Genomic DNA, 21,562 nt, shown 5'->3' with positions numbered 1-21,562 from the left:
GGCAGATGCGGGGCTCGATTCCAGGACCCTGAGACCATGACCCAAGCCAAAGGCAGTGGCTCAATCCACTGAGCCACCCAGGCGCCCCAAGGTACATATCTTAACAACGAAATGTACACCTTTCAAAATGAATGCCCAGCGTCTAGCACAGAGTAATGTTGGAGGAATATTTGTTGAATGAATAAATGAGTGAATGTATGATGAATTCATTAGACTTTTTTTTTTCTACATTCATGGAGCTTGGTTGCTGGAGGTCTGTATCTTCTCCCATCAACAGTAATTGCTTCTACTTTTACATACATCCATACGTACATACATCCATACGTACATACATATGTCTGAGAGAGAGAATGAGAGAGACAGAGAAAGATTCAATACGATTTCAGTATGCCCTTCCCCTGACCCGGGATCCCCAGGCAATTATTTGAGAAGACTACCTTCTTAAATGAGTGAGCTCGAGTGCTGCATTTCTCTCTCCTGAGCTTGCCCTGCCTTTATTTTCTTAGAATTTGCTAAAGTTCAAGCCTCATTTTCTGGTTATTTATAATAATAGTGCGGATGATAGTCTCACGTGAAGAAGAAAGGGACAGAAATAAGCCTCCCACACCTACTCCCCGGCCCTCCCTTCTCATCCTTAAAACGTACAGTGGCAGACAGATGACAAAGAGGATGGGAGAGAAGCTTGGAAAAGGGTTTCCGAGATGACACAGGACATTTCACTCACAAATGGAAGGAAAATCATTTAATGAGAAAATAATGTATGTCTTTTTTTGTCTCACCACCGAAGCAAATAGTGTTAGACGCTTTCAAATTGAATTCCTTTACTGCAAGTGTAAGCTCGATGTTTGCTACTGATTTTCAACCCAACATTTGGCATTTAAAGAGGCTTGGGGAACCTCTTCTACATACTTTCTATTAAACTCTCAGTCTTGTGACATCCAGTTACCCTGTCTTGGTACTGAATGATTCTATGCAGTAAATGTCTACAACTCCCTGCAAACTGACCATCACGCTTGCTGTTTTAGTCTTATTAAGCTTTTAAGTAACGTAAGGTTCATCTTAATTTCCAAAATGTATTGAATCCTTAGCAAAACTCCAGTCTGAAAGGACAGTCAGCTACAGGGAGGCAGGGAAACCGAAGGGACCTGTGAAGGAGAAAGCTGGTTTTTTTCCCACTTTGCTTCTTTTTCTACTTCTATTCTTGCTACAACATGTCTCTCCAACCTATTCACCCCTTATTGTCTGTCCTCCTTGGAAGGGACAAAGAGGTATGATATTTTGGGGGTTCTTCCAACACAATCGATGGGAGGGCATGACCAGGCAGAGCCATCATGTGCCTATTCCAGATAGACATCTCCATGCCGAGACCTCCTGACTCCAGGAATAAGTGCTTATGATGGACACCTGGACCCTGTCCTTGTTCTGCCTGATTCCTGCGAACCTGAGAAGACACACGCACCACACCACAATTGCCAAGAAGAAGCCCAGACCTCAAGCAAAGACGAGACTCCGTCTTTTCCCTTCTGAGTCTCCTGGACACTCGTTCATCTCTCTCTCTCTATATATATATCTTCAATAAATTTTGCTTTTGCCTCCTGTTGGGTCGCATTTGATTTCCATTCTAGGACTCCTGCGGAATCACTAGGATGATCACAGCACCGGCTGGAGACAGCACCGGCTGGAGACGTTGACACTATCTGAGTAAATCTTGGCACGTTACAAACAGTGGAACTTTCTAATTTTCCAAATAATCCTCAAGTTAAAAAAAAAAAAAAAGAACTGAAGCAGTAAGATGACCAAAAGCTTCCTGCTGTCATTGGATGCATCTGAGACAGAGAGATAAAACAAAGGTTGCCAAGACCCTATTTTAGTTTGTTTGCCTTTCCTCCTCTTCATCAGTGTGGTCATGACACTTCTGGTTCTGATTAGGTTTGGTGTCGTTTTGGTAAGCGTGCATAGAATGTGCATAAATTATGGAGTGTACTTTTATAATCCATATTGCCAATGGCTGAGTAGAATTTGCAAAGAGGATCATATTCAAAACCAGACCAAACAAAGATATAAACTTACTTAGAAATATTTGAGTGAGAGGTGACAGTATTTATGAAATGCAAATAGCTATGGAGATTAACATAGATGCTTAAAAGCATTAAGGAGGGGCACCTGGGTGGTTTAGTCATTAAGCATCTGCCTTAGCTCAGGTCATGATCCCAGGGTCCTGTGATCGAGCCCCACATCAGGCTCTCTGCTCAGCGGGGAGCCTGCTTCCTCCTCTCTCTCTGCCTGCCTCTCTGCCAACTTGTGATCTCTCTCTGTCAAATAAATAAATAAAAAATCTTAAAAAAAAATAAAAAGAGCATTAAGGAAACAAGGCTGATGTAAGAGAAATAAGACTGTCAGTTTAAATCTTATCAATTAGCATTTGCTGAATCATCACAAAATATACACACTATAATAACAAAAGGGAAAATGTGAACTTCTTGCTAACATTGTAAGCACTTTTGTATGATAATGCACACTTCTAACAGAAGCATCTCATTGGTTTTGTTTAAATTTGAAGTGGAAGAAGAGGTCATTTTTTAAGACTCTTTTTTTCATTTCCTACAAGACTGGACAATGCTAATTGCATCTTTATACATTATTGCGTCATCTAAATGTAGAAATAAGCTTTATCCTTTCCTAATTTCCCTTTTAATAATATAATCATGTGTGTATGTATAGGTATATAGATTTTTTTAAATAAATAGACTTGATAAAGTAACTTAAAATATGCATGAATCTTTCAGTTTCAGATATAAAACTGCGTAAGTGTTGGGACAATGTCTTCCCAACGTGTGTAGTCAATGTAGCTTATTAGTATACTGGAATGTGCAACACAGCCACTGGATTTGTGAAGGCTGTGAGGAATCAGCTCAGCTGGAGAAACCTAATGAAAAATAAAAATGAAGATGTTAAGGACTAAAAGACTTTTATAAAATAAAAGTCAAATTTTTATGTGAAATTTTCCTAAGAAGTTCAAGTAGGTGTTGACTTTGCTTTGAGTGCTTCATGACCCCAAAGAAGTAAAGATAGAAACACAGTGGGAGGAAACTTCTGTTGGCCTCGGAATTAGGCACAAGGAGTTCCCATCCTGTCTTGGTCTCGGGCAGTCTGAGCATGCGTCTGACATTTTTGTGATCTTGTCTTCTCTAATACAAAGACTGTAACTCCAACTTTTCACAGCACATATTTTTAGAATCACCAAATAATGATTTCATTGATTGGGCTCTGCCAACTTTAATACACAACTGACATTATAATGTCCTGATTCTATAGCTCTCCAACTATTATGGGATGGATTGTGTGTCTCCCTGCCTAAATTCATATGTGGAAGTCCTCACCCTGGCCCCCGTACCTCAGAATGGGAATATATTTGGAGTAGATTCTTTAAAGAGATAATTAAATCAAAAAAGTTATGTGGGGTGGGTCCTAATCCAATATGAGTGGTGTCTTCATAAAAAGCAAATTTGGATACGGGACCCCCACAGAGGGACACCTTGATCTCAGCCTTCTAGCCTCCAGGACTGTGAGAAAATTAATCTGGGATGTTTAAGTTACCCAGCCTGTGGTAGGTACTTCGTTATGGTAGCTCTAGCAACTCATCCACCAATTCAGAAATATTCTGAGAAGGCCTCCTCCCATTCAGAAACACATGAGAATGTTATCCTTCATTTTATCACAAATCTCTAGATGATCCCTCAAATATAAAAGATCCGAGGCTTTCAAAAAAGACATGGATATATGTACATAGATATATTAAGGTAACAAAACACTATAAATAAGACAGTCGAAAACACAAGAAATAACTATAGTCAAAAAACATTTTTTAAAAGAGCCTTCAGAATTTAGCAATGAGCTATATCTTACGAAGTAGACGGTGATGCTAATGATGGCACTACTTACATGACAGAAACCTAATCAATGCTCCTCTGGGAAGAGGGTCCTTATTACCTCCACTTGTAAGTGGTAACAACAGGTTGCTCACTTACATTTGTTGTAGTATTATTGATAATATTAACTGCAATAATAAAATCATCTAATATTTGTTATTTATTTTATATTTTATAATTTAACATTTTGTAACGTAAATGCTATGGAATTTAAATTTCACATAAAACTTGACTCTGTTTCTAGAAAAGCCTTTTAGTCTTTGACATCTTCATCTCATTTTTTTGGTTTGTTTTTGTTTCTCCAGTTCAGCTTCTGAAAGCTGCTCATTTGTAAAGTATTTGTAGTTATTTACTATTATTGAATGCATGGACTGTGTCAGGTGCTGTGGTAAAGCCTCTTATGGTCTATCAACATTAATGCTCACAAAAACACTGTGAACTGGGCAATACTAGACATCAATTTCACCGATGCTACTGATGTCCAAAAGGTTCCCAACTTTGTTACTCACTTGATAAATTACACTGTTGGGATAATGCTATAAAATCAAGCATTTAGGGACACCTGGGTGGCTCAGTTGGCTAATCACCTAACACTTGATTTCAGCTCAGGTCATGATCTCAGGGTCGTGGGATCAAGCCCCATGTAGGGCTCTTTGCTCACCAGGGAAATCTGCGTGAGGATCCTCTCTCCCTCTCTCTCTCTCTCTGCACCTCCCTGCTGTAACAAAAATTAAGTGTTTAAAAGGCAGCCTCAATCCCTGGCCATCACTATCTCCCTTGATTGTGAAAACCTTACCTGATGGCATTCCTAGAGTGAAGGCATCTGTCAGTTTTGACAACAGTTCTTGCAGTTCCTTTTCCTCGAGCTCATCCTTTCCCTCCTGGATGTTAACTGTCTCTTTCCTTTTTGCCAGTGCCAGAGTAGGACTGTTCATTTCAGTGGGGACAATCTGGGACTTGTCCCGCAGCAGTCCCTCCTGAGAACTGGTTGGGGAGCTAAAGATTTCCTGTGAGATCTTTTGTGCTTGGCTTTGTGCCCTGGTGCTTTGTGTTGACTTCAGCTGTGAAATGGCCTCTGGTGATTCTGAATTTGGTAGAGCTTGCTCTGCATTTGCTTGACTTTGGTGACTTTTAGTGACTTTGGTGTCAGTTGCGGTTGGGGAGGCAAGAGGTTCCCATTCTGAACAATCCTCAATGGCTTTTGTGACCTGGGAAGAATCTCCTCCCCTGCAAAGCCTTTCAGCCTTTCCATGGTCACCCTTGGAAATCATACTTTGACAGGAAGACGAGGAAGGAGGGAGTGACTGTAACACTGCCTGAATAAAGAAAACTTGATGAAGAAACCAAAATTTATCTTACCGTTTAGTTTTAATCTCATACTAAGATATTTAATGCAAGATTTTTCTTTCTCCTTTCCAAATCCATTATTATTGATTTTATTTTATGCTGTCAGTTCAATGTCCATCTAAAACTATCCACAAAAGAGACAACAGCTCAGATTTAAAAATATCACAGGGAGTAATCACGAAGCATTTGGGAAAAAAAAAAATATCTAGGTCCTAAATGTTCAGGTTCCAAAAATATCATAAGGAATTTCTAAGAACATCAGCATCTATTGAATTGGTAGCTAAAATGTATTACAATAAAACATGTTCATAAGAATCCACCTGAGAAGCTATGTCAGGGTGGGAGGCGGTCATAATAAGGCACAGGTTTAAAATCTAGGGCACAATTCCCAAAGTGTGGTCCACAGACTCCTGGAAATCCCTAAAACCCTTTCAGAGGTCTGTGAAGTCAAAATTATTTTCACAAGGATACTTAGATGGTCACTATGTTGACATTTGCCCAGATAGTGAAAAGTCAAAAGTAAGTAAGGCTAAAGGAGTTAAAGCACTCTTGTTGTCTTAGTACAAATCAAGGCAACACCAAATAGTGCTAGTGGTCATGGTACTCCTCACCATCACGCTCTCACAGCTAAAAAACAACCAAATAACAACAATGAACAGTTCCACTTAAGAATCCCCCCCCCTTTTTTAAAGATTTTATTTACTTATTTGAGAGAGAGATAAAGCTAGAGACAGAGCACAAAGAGAAGAGGAGGGGCAGAGGGAGAGAGAGAAGCAGACTGCCTGCAAGGCAGGGAGCCCAACATGGGGTTCAACCCCAGGACCCTAGGATCAAGACCTAACCCAAAGGCAGACACCTAACCAACTGAGCCACTCAGGCGCCCCAAGAATATCCTTGATGACCTAAAACTCTCGATTTTCTTAATTACAATTTGTCTTTTTAATATTATATAGGATGAAATGGGAACCGTGTAAAATACCACTAATATTATTGAAACACAGAAGTTGCCTTTGGTGTGAAAGAATACTTGCAGACTCTAGTTCAGACTTGGATATTTGGTAAATATTTTCTCAAAAATGAGTGAAGTGAGATTGGCACAGTAAGGAAATAATTAACAACATGTATTGCCAATTTTAAGAGTTGAGTTTGTAAGCAAAAATCAGAATTTCAGAAAACACATTCATTACCATGTGCCTAACAGATTTCCAATTCCTAAAGACTTTCCCAGTGAGGATAATGGTGATATTAATGAATATGATTTCTTTGTCAGGGTGGGGGGTGGATATGTATAATGAGCATTAGGAACCTTGGCATAGCTCAGTGAACTTCCACATTATATCACACTACAAAATCATGCATAGGTAGAAAATCCATTCAAAGAGCACAACAAAACTTTGTATTTTAATGGAACAGTGTGTGAAGTGGATACAGTTTCAGATATAATGCTGCAACTATCCTTTAAGAAACGAACACTTACTATGTGTTGGTGTACTACCAAAGAAAAAGATCTTCAATGATGTGAACAGACTATTAAAATATTATTCTCTTTTTCAGGGTGCCTGGGTGGCTCAGTGGGTTAAGCCTCTGCCTTTGAGTCAGGTCATGATCTCAGGGACCTGGGATAGAGCCCCACACTGAGCTATCTGCTCAGCAGGGAGCCTGCTTCTCCCCACTCTCTGCCTACTGGTGGTCTCTGTCAAATAAATAGATAAAACCTTTAAAAAATAAAATAAAATATTATTCTCTTTTTCTTTTTTTTTTTTTTTAAGATTATTTATTTATTTATTTGACAGAGAGACATCACAAGTAGGCAGAGAGAGAGAGAGAGAGGAGGAAGCAGGCTCCCTGCTGAGCAGAGAGCCCGATGCGGGACTCTATCCCAGGACCCTGAGATCATGACCTGAGCCGAAGGCAGAGGCTTAACCCATTGAGCCACCCAGGCGCCCATTATTCTCTTTTTCAACAGCAAATCTCTGAGGCCAGATTTCTTCATATACTTCAACTACAACATCTTGCAACAGATTGAATGAAGCAGTTATGAAAATCTGTCTTTCGTTAAGTCAAATATTAAAGAAATGTTTAAAAAAGTATAAAGCAATGCCACTCTTCTAAAATTTTTTAAAAAATATGTAGTTACTGTTTAAAGCTGTTCCATATATAATGGGCTTATTTCATTTTTAAATTAATAAACTTTTAAGCCACTTCTCACTTTTAATTTTGATCAAGGTAAAAGAATAGGTATGACTCAAAAAGGCTCTTTGGGATGCTCAAAATGTTTTAAGAAGGTGAAAGGGTTGCATAGACCAAGAGGCTAAGCATCAGTGCTGTAAAGGACCGCTTTGCCCTAGATCTATAGTTTCTTAACCGGCACCAGTATACTACCACCAGTTCTCCTAGTGGGTCTGAAGAAGAAGGATAGAGTCTGAGGATGAATGTGGGAGGAGGTGAGGGTATGGAGAGAAGAGGGAAAGAGAAGAGGCTGATCACAATGAGGGGAGAAGCTTCAGGCTGAAGTCCTCCCACCGCCAGTGGATTTGAGGTCCGACTTCCAGACGTTCCACACTTCCTACCTGGAGATCCTGCCCCATCTGCTGTAGCTGGGTCCACAGGCTATCCTGGTTGGCTGTAAGCCTGTGAATCTTGGTTTCAAATCTGCAACTTTTTTCTTCCTGCGAGGCATAGATGGCTTGCAACTTGTCTTTGCATCGTTTTAACTGTTTTTTAAGGAATCTGCAAAGAGGACACCTTTGAGTGATTTGAAAGGGAAAGAGGTCAGCTAACTAACTAGCTCCCTAGCGACATGGGCTGTGAGTCGTCTTTGTGGGAGAAGATGCTGGAGAAGTCCATGCCTCCACTATTATTTCACATTGATCAATGCTGTTTAATATCGTTCAATCATTCACTATGCACCACTGGCCTTCGTGCCTCCTACGTACGTGACTCCACCAAGAACTTCATCGGCATTGGAGATGTTTTAGAAAACTCATCCTGCCTGTTAGGGAGTAATTTTGGCAACACACCTTGACAAGCTACCTAAATTTGAATATTGATTTGTTATCCTTTGGTCACTCTGTTTGGAATGAAAGTATACATGTCCTGGCCAAACACCTCACACCTGACCAGGATAGGGAAGGAACAACGAGACAGGCAGTTCATGGATTGTGAATCTGTTTGGGCTCCTCTTCCTAAGTCTAGTTATTCATTGGTTTAAGAATGAACCAAGCAGTCAGGGCAATTCTTTTAAAGCATTAAAATAAACACACAACCATAAACCAAATAATGATAAATAAAGTAAAACAAAACAAAACAAAACAAAACAAAAAGCAGATCATGTTACTCCTCTGCTCAAAACTCTCCAATGGTCCCCCCTAGTTTAGAATACGCCAAAGTCCTTCGGAGGCAGACAAGTCCCAACAGTTGGCCGAGACCCGCCCCCTGTCTTCTTTCCCCTGCTCTCTGCCTCCGCTTGCTCCCGCACTGTCTTGCAGCCACACACAGCTCTTGGCTACTCTAACACACCAAGCATGTGTGTGCAAGTCTTCTCTTCGGCCCCTCTGCTTGGAACCCTCCTTCTCCAGGTTCCTGCTCCCCTTACTTCTCGCGTCCTTCGAGTCGTCTCTCACAATTGTACTTTCAATGAGACCCTCCCTGATTGCGCTCCTGGAAACTGCAAACCAGGACTCCGAACCTTGCCTCCCCCACTCCCATCTCCTCCCTCCTTTATTTGTCTCCAGGTCTAATTGTTACAGACCATGATACGATCTGAGATTTTGGACTTCACCTCCAGTCTTCAAACCTCTGGACAGTCACATTATAGGACACATTTTACTTATTATTTTAGCTATTTATTAATTACTCTATTGTTTAATAATTGCTTATTGCTTCTTTATTCTGGCAACTTTTTTCTTCCTTTTTGCTTGTTGTCAGATATCCCCCAGCCCAGGCCTAAAATAGTCCCTGTTACAGAGTATGTATACAATCAAAATTGGCTGAGTAAAGTACAATCTTACCTTTAATCATTGTGGTGGGCATATTTGTGGAATTTGTAGACATTATCTCACCGGTGCGAAATGCAAACGATTTCTCAATGTTGGAGCCTTTGAAATTCCTAATTACCCATTTCCAAGATCTTAAAGAAGTCTTGGAATCTGGGTTGGGTTTCCACCCATAGGGAGCATGAAGGAGAGCCCTCAAACGTCTAGACAGTCACACTCAGGTAAAATGGGAGTCTGACTCTAAAATCCTTGATCATAACTGGAGTTTCAAATATATCTTTATGATGGATTTTTCAGAAAGGAGTCAGCCCAGGGATTTGATAGCAGATAACAAAGATACATTCTTATAAGTCATCTCTGGCTGGTTTTTTAGGCAGCGTTGTGCTCCTTATGACCACCACTGATAACAGTTTCTCTCTTTTTCCTAGGATGCTCTCCATCCCCCAATCTAAATATAATTAACCAGATTATGTATGTTATCCTTAACTACTCAAATAGAGCCAAAGCCCTCTTTTACCTTCCTATTGTCCTATTGGGCTATTTCTCTTTTTAAGGAATTTCTTCTAAATTAAAAAAAAAAAAAGGCACGGTGATAACTTTGTAGAATTTTTTGCCATAAAAGCAAAAATGAAATGCTTTTGGTTTGTCTCTGCTGCCGGTGTCTGTGCATTCCCACGTGGGTCCTACCTGCTTTCACTGTGGAGTGCATTAATGGATTCATGACTTCTCCTCAGTTCATTCCTGAGGCTGACCACAGTCTAAAGCAAGAAATACAGAAAATAAATCTTTGGCTTTGGGTTTGAATTTAAACCACATTCCTAAAAATTCACCACAGGCATATGATAATTATATATATAAATTAAATATATAATACATATTAATTACATATATAAAAAAGTGAGTCCTATTTGGGTTTCGATTCAGGTATGATGCAGATGTTCATATACTCACAGAGAAGTTTCATGATCTCATATTTACATGATGCTTTTCTTTAAAGGATTTCAACATAAACAAGATCTTGAGATTTTAAAAATCCATTATCATAGTCCTTTGCCTGAGTTAGTTTCCTGAAAACCTCCTTCCCCCAAAAGCATCTACAAAAAGCAGCTGGATCACTTTCTCCTCCTTGGCTCAAGAAATCTTTCCTTTCAGGGCACCCAGGTGGCTCAGTCAGTTAAGTGTCTGCCTTTGACTCAGTTCCTGATCCCAGGATCCCGGGATCGAGCCCCACATCAGGCTCCCTGCTCAGCAGGGTCTGCTTCTCCCTCTCCCTCTGCCCCGCCTCCTGTTTGTGAGCACTCTGTCTCAAATAAATAAATAAAATCTTCAAAAAAAAAAAAAAAAAGAAAAAAATCTTTCCCTTCTATCCACCACCTTCTATTTAAACTTTCTCAACTTTCCGTTGCTCTCCGCATGGATGTGTACTGAGAGCCACAGCTTATCTCTTTGAAATCACCAAGGCTCTTTGCGTTAATAGTGATCAGCTCAGCAACTCTCATTTGGGGCTTTCCCACCAAACCTTGTCACTCTTCATACCACGTTCTGCTCCCTGAATGGCACCCAAATGCAAGTCCTGACCTGATCCAGCCTGGCCCAGCTTCTGGGACACCAGGAACTGGCCCTTGGCTCCCCACGTGTCTGGATGGGAGATTGGATTTCATTACTCTACATTTATAAGCAGCTGTGGCTACACTCAGTGGCCTCATCTGGTTCCTGCAAATGATCTGAAGAGGGATTGGCCACCTTGGGAACACGGGTCTACAGGAACAGCCTGAGAAAGGAAGACGGAAGGGCAGGAAGAAGGAGCTGAACTACAGACACAAAGTCACGCCATCTGGTTGGGGTGTCCTCTGTGGCCCCTCTGCGTGACCTGGGCCCATTTGCCTCTTCATTCAAATGCTCAAGCAGCTTCCAATGCCTCACATAGTCTTTGAACCAGTGAACTTTATATTATTAATATCAATGTTATCCTGTGGCATGGGTCGTTCTGCAGTTGAGAAGCATTTCAGGTTAGCAATAGGTGCTATGCTTTAGGTTGTCATTCTCAATTGACACACATGAGGCTGTTTCCAATCTTTCAAAGTACAGGCAATGCTGCAGTGAACCAAGCTGTACCTGCTTCCTTGAGCAGATATGTGTGGGCAGCTTTCTCAGCTTTCAAGATTAATAGATACCAGACGTTTGCCCACATTGGGCACGCACACACGACACATGCCCACGCATGGATATTTGAAAATGCATAAACACACCACAAACAAATGCAAAGATCTACCCCAAACAGATTACCTCTGGGGAAGTAGGAGCCCGCCCTGGGTTGGGAATTAGCGCTGAAAATAACTTTGTCATTATCCGAAATATCTTAACTTTTTATAAGGCAAACAGATTGAGGTCCTATTTGTATAATAAAAACTTCTTTCTTTCTTTCTTTCTTCCTTTCTTTCTTTCTTTCTAATTAAAAATGTTCTCCCTTCTTTCTTTCTAGATTTTATTTATTTGACAGAGAGAGAGCACAAGCTGAGGGAGAGGCAGACAGTGAGGGAGAAGCTGACTCATCCCTGAGCAAAGAGCCCAATGCAAGGCTCAGTCCCAGGACTCTGGGATCATGACCTGAGCCCAAGGCTGATGCTGAGCCAACGGAGCCACCCAAGCACCCCTAATTTTTTTTTTTTTAATCAAAGGAAGAAATGAACTGCCTGAATAAACATGAAGAACGTGAGATCGAATGAAACGAGAGTGAAGTAAAGAAGAGAAATCCAAACACAGAACTTCTGTTAAATTTCCTCCTTCGGAAAGAAGAAACGTTAGTTTATAAAGGGGGGGGGGGTTGCTGCATTGTGAAAATGGCTCTTACTCAAAGCAGGAGCTAGAGGGCTTTTCAGGGCGACTCCGCCCGTGGAAGCCGGCCGCTCTGCCGGGCGCCCACGAGGGGGCGTGCGAGGTCCGCGGCGCGGCCTGCAGAGGCTCCTCTCGGGCCGCAGGCGGTGCAGCGGCGAGGAAGAAGTGCGCGGGTGGCCCCAGGACCTCTGCACGACTGTGGCGTGGGAACTTTTTTCTTGGGTGATTGAAAAGCATTACAGATACGATTTTGAAGACCTTCCTTAGGGTCAGACTATACTGATTGCACTGATTGGAGGGAACGCCTGTCAGTGCGGTCGCAGAGGGCAGGGCAAATAAACAAGGGACTGAAAACGTGATAAAGTGTTTGCAGACCTTAGAACACACACACACACACACACACACGCACGCACACACAGCCCACATGTCATCTCTAATCCCTGTGATGGAAAAATTTCATTGGAATTTTTTTTTTTTTTTTTTTTTGGGTTAAGTTTGTTCTTTCCCTTACGTCTTCTCTTCCAAATTTCCTGACAGTTTCCTTATTTGTGGACGTACTGGTTTTCCTCCCCGCCCCCCCCCCCCCCCACTTTTGAATAGCATCACATTGTGTGATAGCGAGTTGCCATAAGACCCCTAAGGGGAGAAGGAATCTTTATTTATAAGTTATATGGGCACGTTTGGGGGCAGAGACTTCGAATCTTATGGACACTGGTGTAATGTAAAGACATCAGAGCTGAGTGCAGCTTACCTGTAGGAGGTAGACTTAGCCACAGTCCCCTCAAAGCTGAGCTTGGTCTGCTAAGTGGACAGTCCAGGTGACTGGCTGCAAAGGGGACTTGTACTGTGGGAGTGAGAACTGACCACTTTGGAGAGCAACAGGTAAGAGAACGTTCATGTTGCTCAGTTACATGTAGATGAGGATGGGTTTTATGTCTTCTTAAGGGTGTTAATATTGAGTCTTCTAAAACATGCCCAGACAACAATACAAATTATATTTAATTGTGTGGACCACCATAGCCATTAATTCATGGTTTTTAGCTGAAGTACTTTTTTACAATGAACTTCATGCTTGCCAACATCAGATTAACCTTATACATGCTACTCTTCATGAAAAACTATGCAATTGATTATGTGAAATAGGCCAAAGACTGACCAGGAGTTATGTATTTTGAGAATATAGGTTTTCCTAATAGATACTGATTTGATCCTTCTGATACAAATGTGATTTTATTCTTTTGGCATAAAAGTTGAGCATATTTGAGTTGAATTAAAGTAGAAATGTGAAGATTTGAAAAATAAAATAGTTTAAAATACTTTAACTAATTTGAAAATCTTGTGTGGAAGTAAGTAATTTTCTTAAGAAGATGAAATTATCAAAGTTAACTGAAGAAAGCATTAACAGACGATCAATTTTGAAGAAAGAGAAAAAATTTTCTAAATATTATAAAGGCTCCAGTGTCCTAGGGTTTTACTCCTAAATTCTGTCAATTTTTTTAAAAAGATTTTATTTATTTATTTGACACAGAGAGACAGTAAGAGAGGGAATACGAGCAGGGAGAGTGGGAGAGGGGAAACAGGCTTCCCGCTGAACAGGGCACATATGTGGGGCTTGATCCCATGATCCTGGGATGATGATCTGAGCCCAAGGTAGACACTGAACGACTGAGCCACCTATGTGCCCCCAATTCTGTCAATTCTGTCAGTTGTTAAGATACAAATAGTTCTTGAGCTTCTGGGTGGCTCAGATGGTTGTGCAGCTCTTCATTTCAGCTCCAGTCATGATTTCAGGGTCATGGGATCGAGCCCCACATTGGACTCTGCACTCACTGGTGAGTCGGCTCGTGGCTTCCCTCTCGCTCTCTCTCTCTCTCTCGCTCTGCCCTTGCTTACACTGTCTCTTTCAAATAAATAAACAAATCTTTTTAAAAAATAAAATAATTCTTACCTTAGATAAATTGCTTCAGACACAAGAGAAGATGAAAAAAGGAGTAGCTGCTGAAAATGCGCAAAACTAACAAAGACAGTGTTGAGTGACAGAAAGAGAATATTCTTTTTTTTTTTTTAAATTTTATTTATTTGACAGAGAGAGATCACAGGTAGGTAGAGAGGCTGGCAGAGAGAGAGAGAGGGAGGGGAGCAGGCTCCCTGCTGAGCAGAGAGCCCGATGTGGGACTCGATCCCAGGACCCTGAGATCATGACCTGAGCCGAAGGCAGCAGCTTAACCCACTGAGCCACCCAGGCGCCCAGAAAGAGAATATTCTGACTCATAAATGTTGCGATTCTAAATGAGAAATAAGCAAAGCAAATTTAAGTCATATTTAAAAAGGATCCACTGTGAACAAATATAGGTGTTGGTTTCAGCAATGCCAGGAACGTTTACTCTCAGGGACTACTGGTGCAATGCTCCCAACAGGAAAAAGCATGAGATCATTTCAAATGAGGCTAAAAAGGATACTTAAAATAAATAAATTCAAAATCACTTCTGATTGCCTATTTCCACAAAAACAAGACAAAACAAAAAACAAAAAAAGTAAAATAGAAAAAGGACTTCCATAAAATTAAAAGGAGTTTCAACCCAGCAACTAACACCATCATATTTAATGGAGAAGCATAAGAGAAGTGCCCTCATTAAATCTCCTCGCATTTAAAGGAAAAGAAGCTGCCCGTCATCTCTTGCATTATTCAGTATTGTTCTAAAAGATCTGGATTCTCTCGGGAATGAAGACATGCAGTAGACATGAGAGGTTTAAATATTGGAGAGAAAGAGACCAAAATATCCCTCCTCCCGCCCCACACACTGCATGATTGTTTAGTTAGAAGCAAGAGAGTCAAACTAGACCAGTATTTGAAATTAAGAGAGTTCAGAAAGGTTTCTCTTTATAAGAAAACCATTAAAAAATCCATAACTTTCCAGTATACCATCATTAATAATTAAGAGAAAGGTACTTTTTCTTTATTCAAAATCAGGGAAAGGTCTTTATTCAAAATAAGAACAATAAGCATAAAAGAGCCAGGTGCCCTCAGTGAGAAACCTAGACTGAGAAGTAAGCCACATACAGCCATTACTGACAGATGTTTGCACCTCAAAATACAGGTATAATGCAAATCAAACCAAAATACTCGTAAGATTAACCTGGCATCTTAGAAATGATTTTAAAGTCCTTCTAGAAAAATAATTGTTTAATAATAGCTAACAATTAAAAAAATCAAAATAGCAATCATGTCAGCAAGACACCAGAAGAGGGAGCCCTAGACCCTCCTAGCCATCATCCTACCCCAGCCACACCGATTAAACATCACCTCAGTTCTTGTTTCTGCCTGGGGAACTCCGGGAAGGACTAGACCATATGTTCAAGCCCTGATTTCACTGGGGGTTGCCTGAAGAATGGGCTATTTCAGTAAAAAATCAGGAGTAGGGGAATATCCTCACCTTCTAACGTGCCATCCACAATAAAAGCCAGGTAGGTTTAAACCTTAAATGTCCAAAAAAAAAAAAAAAAAAAAAAATCAAGCCACGTTAATACCACCCCCACCCCCAAATCAATCCATGTCACAGCAATACAGCTGAAGGCTCATTTGATTTTTTTAATGCAGAAAAATTTTCCAAGCATAAAATTGTGTGAGAAGTCAGAAAAGGTTAATAATGTTTTCATAGGAATTAAAAATGTCTATATATAGCAAGTCACATTATAAATTAGACTAAAAGGAAACAACCATAAAGAAAGGTTTCCCACAGCTAGAGTTTTAAAAGCTCAAATACATTAATAAAACAAGCTGACGCATCGGTAAAACTGGGCAGAGAACAGTGACAGAAGAGCAAATACAGTCACCTTCTAAGTGAAGAAGAAATGGACATTAAGGCAAATAAAACATATTCTGCTCATAAAAGTACCAAAGTTCAAAATTTGATGGTAGTAACAAGTTACAAGTAAGAGTAACAAGGATCAAGAGAAATAGTTATTTGAATTCACTGGGTGCACAGTTTGGTATATCCTTTCTAAACAATAATTTTTCAGTAAGTATTAAGAGTCTAAAAATATTCCCACTTCTCATCCTAGTTATCCCACTTAAAGAAATAAACCCTACTGAACTATCTGGGAAATCATGCACAAAGAATAATGTACAAGGATTTCAATAGTATAATTTCAAGTTTTAGCAAAAATTGGAAGTAATTCAAATATCCAACAAAAGAAGAGGGGTTAAATAATGTTACATCCATTTAAATGAAACCTGCAAAACAATGTGTCAGAAGATTTGTAATGGCAATGGGAAATGTTCAAAAACACTGATATAGAAATATATCAATAATACATTCTGCAGTATGATATAAACTATATCAGAAGTATTTGCAGGGAAAGAAGCGCACTAAAATATTAACATATTAACATTAAAATATTAATATTAGTAAAGAGTACACTTGTCACAATGGGCACTGAGTAATGTATAGAATTGTTGAATCACTATATTGTGATTCAACACCTGAAACTAATATAACTCTGTATTTTAACTCTACTGGAATTAAAAGAAAAACCTTAATAAAAATATTGAAATAGTGGTTATATCATGGTTTGTAATTTTAATTTTGTTCTTTGTTGGCTTTTCCAAATTTTCTGTAATAAATATGTAATGCCTTATGATTGGAGATAAAAAATTATTTTAAACAATATTTTCTTTGATCATGTTAACATCTTGAAAATATTCCATACACCACACTGAATCTCATGGCATCCTTACAACGTGGTCCAGATTGTTTGTGCATTGGTTCCTTTCCCTTTTGGACTCACCTGAGGATGTGGATTGCTGTTGTCGGTTTGCTGAGCCCGAAATATCGTTGGAGATACTTGTCTGGAAGCCTCTGTGGCTACAGTTTCTACTGGTCTAGTCCATCTTTCATGTATTGGTACTTCAGAGCTACTGTACGGAACCAAGATCCTGTTATAAAGCAGAGTTTTATAAGACATTGTAATGATAATTATCAGGCATGACATGAGGAAAGCCTTTTTAGAATATGTTAAATCAGATATTAACTCTGATATTCAAAATAGCATTAAAGTAGCATAACTTTTTTTTCCCCGTGCCTTTTCCCATCCAACTACTTAGGTGATAGACAGCAATTGGCCAATAATGGAAATGGAGATTCTATTTACTGCCCTGCTTCTTGATGATCTAGGAATAAGAATGCAAAGAAATTAAGGAATGACTGCATAAAATCCCCCAAGGTCATCCTGTTCAGGTCAGATAGTAGGGGTTTTGAGCACAGATGTGTGCATAATTATTGTGTCATACTGGAAAGAACATAGAATAGAGCAGTCAGTTTAAGGGCAGGCATATTCCATTTTATGTAGTTCCACTTAGTTTCATTCCTTTTTTCAAAAATGATTTTATTTTTTATTTATTTATTTTTTAAAGATTTTATTTATTTATTTGACAGAGAGAGAGAGAGAGAGATCACAAGCAGGCAGGCAGAGAGAGAGGCAGAAGCAGGCTCCCTGTGGAGCAGAGAGCCCGATGCGGGGCTCGATCCCAGGACCCTGAGATCATGACCCAAGCCAAAGGCAGAGGCTCAACCCACTGAGCCACCCAGGCGCCCCCAAAAATGATTTTAAAGCATCTCATCATCTTGAGTTATTGAAGATAAAAGATGGAAAACAAAAGCAGAGAACTCCTCGCTCACAGAGATTTCATATTTAATGAACAGATGAACATACGATTGTTATTGACATGATGTGACTTTATTTCTACAGAACGTGATGGGCTCACAGGGAGAGAAGTGATTATTGTGTGGTACACTTAATTATGCAGATAAGCCGTGGGGCATTTGGGGATAACCCTGGACTTCCTTGTCACATATCTTTGAGTGACACATTCTCTTTCTACCCTATGTGAGATCATTTTGATTCCTTTGGGTTGTTCCATACTGTTTTCTGTACTCATCCAAACATCAAATATATATACTGAATTTGTTTTTGGAACAAAAATGACATTTCATGCATACTGTTCTGCCACTTACACTTTTTGTTAATGGAGGATGATGAATGCTCTCTACTGTCATAGATGGGTGCTTAAATTTGTTCATTTAAGTGGATTCATTATATTCTGTCGTCTGCCTGTATCACGGGTGTTCTACCATTTTTCTACCGGTAGACTCTTAGGTTCTTTCTGGTTTATTACTCCACCCCTCCAGTGCTGTCAGGTGTGTCCTTATTTAGTATTTAGTGGTACTTTCATTCCTATAGGATCATCCCCTTCAGTATTCAAACATGCTGTTACTTTTCCCATCATAACAAAACATTCTCTTCAAGTCAGGTACCCTACCTACACTATCCCTTTGTTCCCTCTACTGTAACAAATCCTGGAAAGAACTGGATTCGGTATCTTCAATTCCTCAGCTCCCATTCTCTCCTAAACCATCTCTAGTCTGATTTTTTTCTACGACCACCGTCCTACCCTGCTCTTTTTGAGGTCATCAATGATTGCCAAAGGCCAATTCTTACTTGCCCTCGCACAGCATTTGACAGAGTAGACCACGCCCTCCTCCTTAAAACACTTTATATACCTGCCTTCCACGGTTCCTCATTACCTTGGTTTTCTCCCAGATCTTTCATCTTTTTTGTCTCCCCTAATGGCTCATCTTCTGCTCTCCAGGTGTGTAGTGTGGACTGTTGTAGGGCTCAATCTTCTATTCTCCTCTTTCCTATCTATACTCTCCGTGGTGATCTCATACAATCTCACAGCTTGAAGAGCCATCATGCCAACAACTCCCAAATTTGTACCTCTGGGAGGCTTTCCTCCAAATTCCAGCCATGAATGGGGAATGGCCTATTCAACATTTCCATGTGATGTCTGAGATATCTCAATCTTAACATAGCCCAAACAGAACTTCTGATCGTTCCTCCCAAACCTGCTCTACCTACAGTCTCGCCATGTCAGATCACAGCTGCTTTCTCCTTCTACCTACTATGGAATACTATACTATACAATAGATTAGAGTAGATACAAGATACAAGAATTGACCCATAGATCTGAGGATGAGAATATAAGTTATCTTAATTGATCCAAGTATATAAGGAAATCTGATATGTGAGAAAATTGGCATTTTAATTAACTGGGGAAATCTTAGCCTAATTGGCTATGCATCTGAAAGAAAGCAAAGCCAGACCCTTGCTGAAATAAATTCCAAATGGATTGAAATTCAAACTCAACATTAAAAAATGAAACACTAGAAGAACCTTTAGAAAGTTACGTGACCTTGCTTCTACCCTTGCCTCCACCCTGCCTTCCCTCTAGACTATTCTCAGCATCTCCACTTTCTGCACTCTGCCACACTGGCTTCCTGGCTGTTCTTTGGACCTGCCAAGCACACTCCCAGATGGATAGCCAATTATGCTTTTTTGTGTGTGTGTGAATGAAAACACCACATTTATCATATGTTGGGTTTCCATTTAGGCTTATATCAATCATTAAATTTTGTATTCTTGTCCTCAGATCTATATGTCTATTCCATTTTTTTAGAGAGAGAGAGCAAGCATGGAGTGGCAGAGAGAGAGGAAGAGGGAGAATGCCCAGCAGGATCCATGCTCAGACCAGAGCCAGACAGAGGGCTCGATCCCATGACCCCAAGATCATGAACTGAGCTGTACTCAAAAGTCATATGCTTAACCAACTGAGCCACTCAAGTGCCCCCCATTCTTTTTTTTATATAATACTATTTGGGCTTGGTTGTTTATAGTAAATTTTAACATCTGTTGAAGAACATCCTTTCCCACTAGTCTTCAGTTTCATAATTTTAAATATTCTTGTTTAATTTATTATTCCAAAAATGTCTTCAAAATAATTTTTTCCTATTTAAAAAACATCGTGATTCTATTTGGAAATGCACTTAGTTTAAATACAGTTGATTCTCATTACTGATGGCCATTATACTCTACACAGTCACTGTTAACAATATTAGGGAAAATTGACCCACTGCTTCAAGGGGAAATAAAAGGTTAGGTTCTTGCTAGTCTCTGGTCAGATTATTTTTGTCATCCAAGCAACATATAACTTTGTTTTATACATGTCTTGTATATGGACACCTTATTTAATACATACTGTCAATTCATTCACATAGAACCTATGGTCAACAGCACTATAGCTCATGCTTGAATGAAGGTTGTTTAAGATACATATTTTCTTCTTAAGGTGCTTCATAACCTTTCTGTGCTTGGGAAGAGCAGACAATATTTCAGCGCAGTGTTTGGGGGCAATTTGCATTAGTGAAATCACCATTAAAAAGCATAAAAATGTGAAAAGGATGTGTTTATGATATGAGAGCTGAAACAAGAAGACAGAATGATTCTCAGTTCGACCTCAGGGGTGCATCAACAGTTCAAATATTTTGCCACTCTGTGCCTGTCTGCAGATGACCAGAGAAACATCACAAGTATTGATTTTAGGGTTATACATAAATTTTCATGAGTAAATGCATTCATAAATACAGAATCTGTGAATAATGAGAATCAATTGTATTAATTTTTAGAGCATGTACAATTCTTATGCCAGAGTCTTCTCTTCCAGGAATTTGGTATGCTTCTCCTTTCGTTCAGGTCTTATTTGCTGTATTCTGAAATATTATAGTTTTTGAAAATGTGGTTTTTGTATCCTTTTTGCTAAGCTTTTTTTCCCTAAGTTTCTCTTTAAAATAATTTTTACAGGTACCGAAAAGGGGATTTTAATAAAATTTCTAGCTGACGACTACTATCATAATGAAGACCTACTAATCTGTGTGTATGCATTTTATTTCCCACCACTCCAAGCCTATTTATTCTAGTTATTTTTACTAGAGCCACCTGAACTTTCTTGGGAACTTAAAATCATATTAGCTGCAAATGAAAGTAATTTTGTCTGTTTCACTGTTTTAATTTTCTTTTTTATTATATTTGCAAGAACTCCCAAAACTATTTAATAACAGTGTTGGTATTTGGCACCTAACTTTCAGTTATGTTTTTTGCAAATGAAAGTGTTCTCAGTGTAAACTATTATATGTAAAGTAAGTGAAACCACATGAAAAGGAGGCTTATTACCTTGCAGGATATTTGCTAAATCAATGAATGAATTTAGTATCATCACTTGGCAAAATCACAAATCTCTTAGAAGATGGCCAGTAGTAATGTGTCAACTTAATAGATATTAAGGATGTGTTTTGCTTCTTACCACATTGTTAAATAATAATGTCCCACATTCCTTTCTCCTAGATAAGACACTAATCAGAATTTCTGAACTCATTAATATCTAGGTGAGGCTGAAAATTATTACATAAGAATTTTACTTTGGGGAACACTGTTGTACTCAGGTGGACAGAGTAGAACACACTGACATTCTAAAACCCTTTAGCTTTGCATAGCAATTGAATTTCCCTTTCCTCCTCTTATCTCTACTCTGGGAGTAGGACAGGTCATCTCTACTATCAGGTG

The 21,562-nt window shown here is 39.5% G+C and overlaps 2 protein-coding genes across 2 annotated transcripts in view; both read right to left on the bottom strand.

Annotated features, from left to right (window-relative positions):
• PLEKHM3 (pleckstrin homology domain containing M3) overlaps positions 1–21,562 on the bottom strand; it is a 1,279,556-nt gene that overhangs the window by 97,328 nt on the left and 1,160,666 nt on the right. The window lies entirely within an intron of this gene.
• DYTN (dystrotelin) overlaps positions 1–21,562 on the bottom strand; it is a gene marked incomplete at its 5' end in the record, with an annotated part of 46,880 nt that overhangs the window by 1,730 nt on the left and 23,588 nt on the right. The window contains 4 exons of the mRNA XM_082690088.1: positions 4,726–5,245; positions 7,847–8,006; positions 9,959–10,029; positions 16,895–17,042. Coding sequence (XP_082546214.1) covers positions 4,726–5,245; positions 7,847–8,006; positions 9,959–10,029; positions 16,895–17,042 — 899 coding nt within the window. The remainder of the gene's footprint in view (positions 1–4,725; positions 5,246–7,846; positions 8,007–9,958; positions 10,030–16,894; positions 17,043–21,562) is intronic.

This window comes from Mustela nivalis (assembly GCF_964662115.1).
Source record: "Mustela nivalis genome assembly, chromosome: 11".
Lineage (NCBI taxonomy): Eukaryota > Metazoa > Chordata > Mammalia > Carnivora > Mustelidae > Mustela > Mustela nivalis.
Note: the sequence above shows the minus strand (reverse complement) of the source record. Positions and strands in the feature narration are given on the sequence as shown.